The sequence below is a fragment of the Lactuca serriola genome, chromosome 4 (assembly GCF_051521515.1).
Source record: "Lactuca serriola cultivar US96UC23 chromosome 4, Lser_US96UC23_V15, whole genome shotgun sequence".
Lineage (NCBI taxonomy): Eukaryota > Viridiplantae > Streptophyta > Magnoliopsida > Asterales > Asteraceae > Lactuca > Lactuca serriola.
This window is the reverse complement of record NC_136411.1, coordinates 165,300,108-165,311,983: the sequence shown is the minus strand read 5'-3', so window position 1 is coordinate 165,311,983 and position 11,876 is coordinate 165,300,108. Positions and strand designations below refer to the sequence as shown.

Genomic DNA, 11,876 nt, shown 5'->3' with positions numbered 1-11,876 from the left:
TGGCGTGCCGTGGGTTGGTGGGTTTGGAACATAAACCCATATATGACCCATCAACCCATTTATTTATACAGGTTCACATGTTGGTGGGTTCGTGGGTCAGATTTGGATTCGTAGGTCAGATTCCATAAATAAAATTGACAATTAAATATGAATAAATTCTTGATGGTTGATGCAAACATATCCGAATTTTAGATACTTAAGTCTTAAACATACAAATGAAAATTAAAAACATTCATAGAAACATGTTCAAACTAAACATTAATACAAACATAGATAATTCAAGTGCTAAAGTAATAGCCACAATTTCCATTTTTTCTCCCAAAAAACAAAGTCAATTCTCCAACACCATTTTCTTCTTTATGATGAACTTCAACCATCAATTAGAAACAATAACCAAGGTTAAAACACACACAAGTAATTATAAAAATGTATAGTTGTCATTAAAAATAACTCACCAAACGTCTACTTAAAATTTATTAGAACTCGTAACCTCTGTTTTGTTTTCGGCAATCTTCATATTCATGACATTTTGAGTTAGTTTATCGATATCAACATGAGTATCAACTAGATAAGGAAGATAAAAATAAAAAAAATCAATACAAAATAATAGTTAATATAAGTAAACAATAAATTATAAAATAATACAATTTTCTCCAAACAACCGATCCCTACAACAAGTTACAGCTTCAACAATGTCATGCTTCATGGAACTTCGATATTTATTCAAAACTCTTCCACCTAGACTAAAAGTTGATTTAGATGTTACTGTTGAAACAGGAACACAATGGTATATTTTATATAATACTTAGTAAATATTAATACTTGATACATAAATACATTTAAAAATAATTTTTTTCTATTAAAAGTATAAACGGGTCGGCGGGTCACTCCGTTTATTTTTTGAGAAACGCATATATGACCCGTTTAATAAACGGGTTGGCGGATTAGCAGGTTAATGGGTTGAAAAACTCAACCCAAACTCATATATTTCGTTTCGTGTCGCAGGTCGTGTCGAGAATTGTGAGCTCTACTAAATTCCGATTCTTCCATTGGTCATTGATTTTTGATTCTTCCGAGTTCTGCTTCTCCTTCGTGTGTGATTTCCATTGTTGGGCCACCATCAAAGCAGCTGAATACCTCCATCTTGATTTACACCGTGATGTTGCTCTCCTGCACTACTTGTTTTAAGATGGAAATAACATGAAATATATATATATATATATATATATATATATATATATATATATATATATATATATATATATATATATATATATATATATATATATATATATATATATATATATATATATATTTATAAACCATGTTCATCGGTTACACTCCAATCTTTATTTTTTATATTTTGGCCCTAATTCGTTTCATACAGTGAGTTCTCATGATTTATAAATCTATGAAAACACGTACTTTAGCCTATATTTTATTTGCATCGATCAAATGACATTGCTCTAAGTTTTTAATATTGCATTGATTATTACATATGATTTTGTGACAGAAAAATAAAATTCATTTTTTAATAATGATTCATTATTGCTGGTGGAATTCTCAAAGTATTATAGAGTGGAGTTTTATGCCCATGTTCATTATGAAATCAATTGCATCGATGTTTTTTTAGGTTAACTAAAATCATTGTTTTTTTAAACAGGTTCATTCATTTTCATTCTGAGCGCATTTCATTATTGCTTATAAAAATTTTTGTTTTTCATACAACCTTTGTTAAAAGTAATTAGAAGTATTACTACTATCACACATCAAAGTAATAAATAACATTATCAGCCAAACATAATCCATCACAAACTAAAACCCAAAAGAATAACAAATATAAACATACACATCTATGCAAATACGTCAATCTAGCTCACGTACATGTTTTATCCTTGGGAGGCCATAGTACACAACACCCCTAGTGGGATAGAATTAAGAGAGAGAAGCACAAGTAGGAGCATGTGACTTTCCAATTTTTAGAAGCAAGCTATGATGCAGAAAAAAGGTATATGTGAGAAGATATCAATCATTCATAAATCAAACAGCTTCCAAATTTGAGAGAGACACAGTGATCTCATCAATGCCCAAGTCAAATAGTAACATGATAAAAATTGTACAAATAAACAAATAAATAAATAAAAACTGTGTCCTTATTGTCCCCACACTTGTTCTACTCTTCTGTTCATTATAGTCCAATGACAGAAAGTCCTCTTTTCTACTCAAAATTGAAGAAGCTTTTTTTTAACTTACCACATACATCACCCTCTTTCTTTTTTGTTAATTTTCATACTTCCTTTTCATGGGATCTTGATGTTTTGCCCAAATAAGTTGCATAAATCACTCTCCCACATGAAACCCAATCTTCTTTAGTATGGTAAAGAACGTATGCATGTAATATAACAACAAATCAGTCAAAAAGTTTTTAAACGAATGCACGATATATCCTATCAAGACGTTCATTTCCTGTTATATTTGAAAATGACCCATGAACTCTTTCCTCCTGTGACATCATTTTCTTTTCAAGATATCATCATTAGGTGAAAACCATAATCTTTAGATAAAACCTATGGAGGGTGTTTGGACATACATTATCGATTATGATTATGATTTTGATTCTTCGAGTTGCTCTTGTTTATTAGATATGTTTAATGACATCATTTTCTTTTCAAGAAATCATCATTAAATATGTGAAAAGTAAAATCAATTTTAATCATTACATAAAACCACTTTGATATTGATTTTGTATTTTCAACGCCTAGTGTTTCTTATGGTTTTGATTTTGCTTTTTCAAGACGCCATTGTTTTTTAAAAATGTGTTCAACATTGTCTCTCTCAAAAGTCAATGTGGAACACTAGAAGACGAATTAACCTAACATTTATCCCCTAGACTTCATATGTGATAGAATAAGACGAATTAACCTAACATTTATCCCCTAGACTTCAAATCTGATACAACTTAATTAGAAAAATGTAGAGTCCTACATTAACACTTTAAAAAACCTTTAGGGAGAAAGATTAGCAGAAGGGCTTGTTACTAAATATATCTACCATTGATATGTAAGCAAATGCACTCTTTGTTTGGTATAAAATTCGCAAAAAACATACATTAGATAAAAGCATTAACAGTTTTGACTTCTGTACTATGCAAGTTCTTTAAAGATAAGAAAGAAAATAAAGATCATATCTCAACAAATCCTATGATCCCCACCACCCAATCTGTGTATGAAAACAGAAATCCAAAAGATCCACATCCCAACTGACTTTCCTTTAAGCTTGTATTGAAGCTAAAGGATCAATTTGAAAACCAAGTAACACAACAAGCTGTTGAACTTTTAAAAAATTAGCCAAAATCCCAAATCTTTTTCAATCAACCCCTTCGACTCCTCACTTCATCGTATCTATCAACAAACATTGGTGGATACAAATCCTTACCCAATTCCGATGTATAAAGATCAGAATCAGCACTCCTTCTTGCAGCTACCCCCTTGGAAAGTGGACTTGCATTTGAGAAATAATTACGCCCTTGCCCTTTCCTTTTAGCTTTGATGGATTCAGTCATGCTCATGTAACTTGGTTTGCTTTCACTTGACAATCGAGTTTCTGAAGTTGAAGATGAAGAATTCGTTGACGTTGTGCTTTCATCATACACAGAACCAGAACATGGATTTGTTGATGATGATTGCGTAAGTGGACTTGACATAAACGGCTTCAAAGAAACCCTAGTTGAAACTAAATTCTTTTTTATCTTCATAGATTCATGTTCAGAACAAGATTTAACACTTCGATCATCATAATTCTTGATTTGAGATGAAAATTTGGAAGAACTGGTGTTGTCCCATGATTTTGCAGCCATCCAACCATTCAGCCATGTCCATTCAGAGTTTTGCATACCAGATCTTGGAGATGAACTCTTCGAGTTGGAATTTGCTCTTTGTTTCTAAAAATTAAACAAAAAATCATACCATGTCACTAAAAAACTATATAATAACAATAAATTAACCTCGTTATTCAAAATTTACATAACTAAAACCTGTTGATAGAAGGCATAAGCTTTAGCTCTATTTCTCTTATTAGCGCCATCTTGCTTCATTTGTTCTTTTACTCTCACTTCCTCTGCTGTTCCTCGACTATCACACCATCCACCCTTTAACAACAAAAAAAATAGTATTTTAATTTTTGAAGTTATCGATAAACTTATTATACCGATGCACAGTTGTAATACTGTCGAATTTCTTAAAAGCTATCTTCAAGATATTGGTGTTAAAGAGATGCGTTTGAAACGATCATGAAAACATTAAGAAAAAAAATGATTACTTTAATTTACCTCAGATTGCTTGATAGCAGAAAGATGGTTTCTCAAAGCTGTAGGAAACTCTTGTGTAGTGTTAGCCGATTGAGCTCTAACACGAGCTTGGGCTCGAACAAGAGCTTGCATGCACCGAAGTGTGACATCAGCTTGCTTTCTAACAAGCCGACCTCGAACTATTGCCTGGAGCCTCACCAATGCTTTTAGCGCTCGTAATGCTTGTCTTGCCTTTAATACAAATAATTAAGATCAATATGATTGATGTTAAATTAAATTTGATTGAATTTTGTGAAGGTTTATGGCTTATGCTACACAAAAAAGGCGACAGAAATGTCATCAGCTTTAACCATGATGCTATAATATGGAAAAATTGCATTTAGTGTTTTATAATAATAGTTTTGACATTCACTAAAAGAATTATAGTTTTGACCTAGAAACTTCTTGACGATTTTCACAATCACAAATCGTTTAGCCCTTTTGAAAAACATTTATGGCTCTTATTTCATCATTTAGTATATACGATCGAGAGAAAGCTTCAAGTTTTATATATAAAGGCTACAGTATATCTGGTTAAATTTTGAGATAAACGAGGTGAAAGAAAGAGGAATGGTTAGAAATTACCAAGAAAGAGCGAAAAACAGATTGAATTCGGATGGCAGCCCATTCTTTTCTAACAAACATGAAATCTTTAGGCGGAGCTCGAACCACAGTAGCCACAGCAGCAGAAAATGAAACGTCTTCAGAACGAGAACCATCAGAAGTGGACAAACGTCCTCCTCCCTTTATCCCTTTTGATGATGAAACAGAAGAACTTCCAGCTGATGGACTCCTCCATAGCTTCCATGTCCGGGTTTTGTTACCCCCAACCTTCTCCTGCACACAAAAAATAAATACCCAATTGAATCAACTACTCTAACCCAAGATGAAATATATGAATTGAAGAAAAAGAAAAAATCGAACAGATTTACTTGATCGGAGCTGTTGGAATTGGACTTTTGATACCCGATTAAGGACTTAATCCATTTCGTAGAAGCACCCATTTGAGAAAAGCGAACCTGCAACCTCAAATTTCACCGTTTTGGGTTCTTTAAGTTAAAACTTGGGGAATTAAAGTGGGTTTGGGAGTAGGGTTCGAAGGAAGGGGGAGAGTCGTTTGAATTTTGAAAGAAAAAGGAGAATTCAATGGAGAAAAGAAAGTAACGGATAGTAATTAGTGGGCGCGTAACGGCGTAAATGCGTTTCGAACAGAGTGCCGGAATTTCAGGCTTTCGGATCCCAAAACAGGCTAATATTTTGGTGGGCTTTTTCATTCAGGCCGAATTGTCCAAATTTAATTTTGTTTGACAACGAGTTTCAAAACACCATATTGATTTATCATCTTTTTAGTACAAGAATAAATAATAATAATAATAATAATAATAAATAAATAAATAAATAAAGTTGTAAAAATGGTCCTATCACTTTTGATCGAAATAGTTTTCACAACTTTACTGTCGTAAAATAAGTTTTTCGTGTTTTAGCACTGACACACTTGAAGTTTTTGAGTTAGAGGGGCTGAAATTATAATGTGTATAAAAACTGAAAAACAAGGGCGTCAAAGTCTAGTTTTATAGTTGTAGACCTCATATATAAAAATTTTAATAGTTGTGGACTGGTTCTAAAAAAAACAGAGAGGATCATAGCCTCCCCCCCCCCCCCCTATGTCAATGCGTTTTAGAAATAAATTTGTTTGAAATGACATTTTTGCCTATTTGTAACACTCCAAAAATCTAGATAAAATTTTTCATTTTTCAATAAGGCTGACAACCGTAAGTTTGATACTAAAAATCCATTACATAAAAACCATCATAGAAAATCATCAGAGTATCAATATCAATGAATGCGGAAAATAGTGGAGAGTGCATGTTGCGCCATTAAACCGGACCCTTCCCCTTGGAACAAGAAGCACCTAAAATCACAATACAACTATAACCAAACGCTTAGTGATTTTTTCCAAAATAACACATGCAAATCATACAGATGGGCCTAGCCCTATGGTTCAATCCAAACCCAAAACAAGTATGGGCACCCACCCAGGAGTATATTTCCACTCAAACAGATCATGGTGGGCCCCGCTCTGGGGTATGGCTCTGTCATATTAGGCCCCCGCCCTAGGGTATATTTCAACCCAATCACAACATAGAACATACAACAACTAACATGCAGCATAATAAATATTGGGTCGGCCTTGGTGCCTTAGACCAAAAGTTATGGTGAGAAGACTCACCTTCGTTTGCTGAGATAATAACTGCTCGTCTACCGATCCAAAAATCTCACATTGAATAAACATACGAATTACCCTATTTAGGATTATGACCCAAACTAGCCAAAGGCCCAAAATCCTAAGTCCAAGATCCTCTACGAAGGCCCATATAACTTACTTAAATGGGCCCACATTCAAGGTTCAAAACCATAATGGGCCATAAGAGCCAGTAGTCCTAACCTTGACTCCTATGGCCCAAAACTAATGTCCAAAGCCCAATTACACTAATCGATCCAAGCCAAGGCTAAGTAAGGCCCAAATGGCTCAAAAGCCCACCGAAAGTCGAACCCCCACTGAAGGCGTACGCCCAACGTATAGCCTTAGTACGCTTAGCGTACTCGGTTTCTGAGGTGGTACGCACAGCGTACAAGGTAGTACGCCCAACATACAAGCAACTTATGCACAAAAAGCGATTAAGAACTTAATACGTGGAAACTCAATGTCCAAAACCGGATCTAAGTCGATTAACAAGTCCTAGGGTATAAAGTTTGCAACTTTATACCCTTGCATGACATATGGGAACCCAACACCTTATTTAACCCATTAATACCCCTTTTAAGACCTTAAATTCATGCATGGAGTCTGAATAATTATCAAGCTAGAATTTTTATGATTTCAACATGACTAAAGAGCTTGGATCTAACTGATGGGTTTTAGACATAAGAACAATCTTATGTGCTCATACAAACCCTAATGCTTGGATCTAGGTTTCTCTATTGTACATGCAATGTATCCAAGACTTACAATCTTAGATCTAACATATTATAAACTGAAATTAGGGTTTAGAGAATTACCTTTGATTGTTATGTAGCAATAACAATCTCAATTCCTCCTTGTAATGACTTTAGAAAGCTTAGAGTCACAATTGTCACTCGTCTAATGGCTCACAAACACCAAGAGCAAGAGGATGAAGAATAAGGAGAGAGGAGGATGCCCAAAACTGTCCAAAACCCTAAGGAGTTACTTCCACACGTTTTTGGTGCTCTAGGGATCTTCAAATAGTGAGGCTATTAGGGTTATCTAACATGGAAACCCTAATTTGGATGATTAGGCCCTAAGAAACCCATGGACTCCTTCCTTAAAGGCCTAGGACGATTTCTAATGGGTTTCCCCATAGAATTCGTCCACTCCTTTAATATGGAGTCCATTAGCTCAATATTCAACTATCATACAATTGACAGTTCTAGTCCCTTAAGTTTAATTAATGTCTTTTAGCCACAAAATTAATTCCTAATTAATTATTGACTAATATTAATTAAACAATATGATTTCTCCTTTAATATAATATTTTCATAATATATTAATAAATCATAATTAATCCTTTCTCCATAATTCATCCTATCAAGTTGCTTTGGTGAAGGCAACCCAAAAGGACCATGCACCATCGGGTCATGTAAGTCCCTAATCTACCTGTGTATCAATCAGATCCGTTTGATGGTGCGGAATCCCAATCAAATGGATGATGTCAGATAAAATCGAAAAGAAGGAGAAGAATAATATTATGAATCTTGAATATATTGATAATATGAATTAAGTTCCTTACACAAGATTCACCCACACAATAGTTCTTCTGTCTCTCTGGCCGTAAACTCTCTAGGGTTCATCAATCTCTACTCCTCACCCTAACACCTCTATTTATACTTGAATATGGGCCGGACAAAACAAATGGGCCGTAAATGAGTTTACGGTCGTAAGGTGTTTACGGCCGTAAACTCAGCCGTAATTTAGACCATAAATTCATAAAATATTACACAAAAATATAATTGACCAGAAAAGTAAAGTATAAACCATATTTTGACCTAACAATCTCCCCCTTGGTTTATAGCTTTCTTTTCTTAATTGACCCAACAAGCTCCCCCTAAAAAGTAGTTGGCTCTTCTTGTCAATCTTCAATGAGAGCTTGGTTTCAACATTAATCTTCAAATTCTTCACGACTTCAGGATGAACTTGATGAATTTTCAATGAATGATGTCATCTTGAGCGGTTGGGCATTTCTTCAGAGTTTGGCATTGAACGCACGTCGGGTGAGGAGGCTTTACGTACTGATTTTTGAAAGATAGTGCTTTCAGCTTGAGAATCTTCAGAGAGAAACATCAGAGAGAAAAAAATCTTCTAGATCACTTCAGCAGATTTAAGATAGCAGCAGACTGATTAAGGAGGCTTCAATGCAATCCGTCACATAATTTTCAATTTCAGTTTCACCTTGCTTCTGGAGTTGAAAGATTGAATGTCGAAAGAATAATCTTCATTTCTTGCTCCTTCGAATGAGAATTCTTCGATGCTCACGGATGAAGCCTTTGGCTCAGAAATTTTCAACACAAACTCCATTAGTCTTATCTATACCTGAAATTACTTTTCAAGACAAAACAAAACTAAAAGAAAACTTAGCACACAAAATAAAATAGAAACAAAAATATTTTGGATTTTTGATTTTTATGAACAAGAAATAAAACATAAATAACACTATTTTTGGATTTTTATTTTTTATTTTTCTTTGATTTTTGAATTTTTTTTTTGTATTTTTTTCATTAGTTTTAATTTTTAATTCTCCCCTAATATTTAAATTAGAAGAAACTATAACTAATTTAACAAAAATAAAAATGATATCTAACTTTAAGAGTGATTTGGGATCAAAGTTTTTAGACAGCCTTTATCCACTTGTCGGTACCTTCCATATTCACATCTTTGTCTAGTCGATCGTCGGTATTGTGGTCTACTTAAACACGAAAAATTTGTGACAGATTTAGGATATACTATTTGTTACAAAACAAGGTGAACTTAAAAACCTAAAATTTATATCTGATCCTAATTTCTTAGATACTATATCTTAAGGTCCATTCATCTGACGACGACCATGGATATTGTTGTCCATCTAAATTGAGCAGCGAGATCTATAAACAATATGTATGAGTTCAATTTTAAGTGTACTGGAATGTGTTTCCCACTTCCTGATATGCCCCAACCATTAAGAACTTCCAGATTACTCCTTACACCGGGTGAGCAGACAACCATTCAGAGAGAGAAGAGATTCAGAATTCTATTGCTAACTACTTCAGAGGGGTTAAGAAGAAGAAGGTTGCATATGTTGTGTACCAGGTCGGATTAGAAGTCGCGCAAAGGAGACAGCATATGGCTAACAGATACGAAGTATTTCACACATTTATATATAGCCTGCAGAGAAATAGAGTTGCATATGTTGTGTACCAGGTCGGATTGGAAGTCACGCAAAGGAGACAACATATGACTAACAGACGGAAAGAAAGAAAATGATATTCTACAGAATTAGTTTATCGGAATTTACCAGTCGCGCCCATCCAACCGGAATTAAGGACAGAATCCGCACATCGAGGAAAAGTTAAACCACGGTTCCAAGTACGGGTTCAGTTAATGTGACGGGTAGATTCCCATATATATCTCCCTGCTCAACCTATCCGAGCGTCGTATTGTCAGGCTGAATGGATCTAACTAGGTCAAGATTTGTCAAGTCTATAAATTTCCTAAGTTCAACTCTCCCTAGTCAAGTCCATTTAAAAAAAATTTCGTGCCTACCGACGCATCAAACTAGAGCATAGACCCTTCAACTTTGGGTAAGTTACACAGACTCAGGTTGCCTGTTATCACTTGATAATATCACTTCCCAAAACATCTCCCTCAAACAGATTTCATAACCAATATATTTTTTTTTATTTTCTGATTTTCTGATGTTTTTGGATTTTTGAAAATTTTCTAATTTTTGTTTTGTTTTTATTTCCCCCCCTAAATTTGTGCATATGAGAGAAACGAAAGTAAATGCGCAAATTTAAACTATTCTAAAACAAAAATTAGTCTTTAAAGTGAATCAGCTTAAGAAAAACTCAGGAGAATAGAGAAGAAAACGCAAACCGTAATTCACCGATTGAATCTGCATTCAGAAGGTCTGAGAACAGCACGCGTAATCTCAGAACAGATCCGAAAATTCTTCATGTCATTAAGCACTAACCCCATGAGTGATCTCTTCCTTTCTTCCCTTCCCGCAAAAGGACACATACTCTCAAGCAAAAGTCTGAATGTTGTACAGTTGAGAGATGTCCCCAATCATATGCCAGGAGCAGCCACTACCAACAAACCGAAGTCTGATGATATGCCTCCATAGCTGCTCCGACACAGAGCGGGATCAGTTGGTCTTTGGAACCCAGTCCATTTTGAAACTGGGCCGACCTTTGTCATCAATGCAGGGTACTCTCTCCCATGACATATCTTACTTATCACAAACAGAAGGCGATGAAAAATTAGAGTCATTAGAAGATTTGGGAGTTTTCACCTTTGGTACCCATCTATATTTGGGTTTAACCCATTTCTCGTTCGATCCGATGGGTGCCTCGGCACTTGCTTTGGAAATTGAAATCGGCTGCCGAGATGACTTTGACCTAACTGGTCTTGGTTTCACAGGAGCATTTCTTGAACTAGACTTCTGGGCCAGTATTCCCTTCCTTCCCTTGGGATTCGGATTCTTGGCCTTGGGAGTTGGATGCTTGGCCTTGGAAGTTTGATTCTTGGCCTTCTGCGCGTTCCAATCGCTATTGTCTGAACGTGACCTTGAGGGGTTTCTTTTGGAGTATCTCCCTATTGGTGCGTTCTGCCATCCTTGAGCATAGTAGGGAACGTATGCACGATTTGGACAGTTTCTGGCAATGTGTCCAGGTGTTCCACAGTGAAAACATGTCTTTTTCTTTACTGTGAAGTTATTTCTTCCTGCCCCTGGTGGCGTATCCTTGCCTTGTCTTTTGTTGTTCCCACATGCACACTTGCCACAAGAACTCTGTTGCGTTGGAATTGGTGGCCTGTATTTACCAACGGCAGGTTGATCAGAAGCAGTTAAGTTCGAAGCAACAGATTCAGAGTTCAAGGAGATGTTGGATTGTTCAATGGTTTTCTCCTTGTTCTCATCTTCTATTACTTTGCCTGCACAAGAAGTAGCATCATTAGTATCTTCAATATTAATAACACCTCCTGACACAAATCCAGCTTGTTTTCCATATTGAAGATGTGCCTCCCTGTCAATTTCTTTCTTTGTTATAGGGATGGATGTGTAGTTATGATTATAAGGAGGAGGTACACTATCATACCCTAGACCCTTGTTTTGATTCCTTTTAAACTGCATGCTTTGGTCTATCATATTTGCAACCACCTCACTTGAGAAATCATATTTTCTAACATCAAGTTTGGCGGTTTCAAACTTTCCTTTCAAAGATTCAACTTCAGCCACTAGCTCAACATTTTGTTTGA

General features: G+C 35.2%; 1 protein-coding gene across 1 annotated transcript; it reads right to left on the bottom strand.

Moving 5' to 3' along the window:
* Positions 1-3,061: 3,061 nt before the first annotated feature.
* LOC145102885 (protein IQ-DOMAIN 8-like) lies at positions 3,062-5,518 on the bottom strand. Its single transcript, XM_079040387.1, has 5 exons — positions 5,278-5,518; positions 4,931-5,182; positions 4,328-4,537; positions 4,034-4,147; positions 3,062-3,940 (listed from the first exon to the last, which is right to left on the bottom strand). Exons 1-5 carry the CDS (start codon positions 5,347-5,349, stop codon positions 3,371-3,373), a joined length of 1,218 nt encoding a protein of 405 aa, XP_078896513.1. The 5' UTR covers positions 5,350-5,518; the 3' UTR covers positions 3,062-3,370.
* Positions 5,519-11,876: the final 6,358 nt, after the last annotated feature.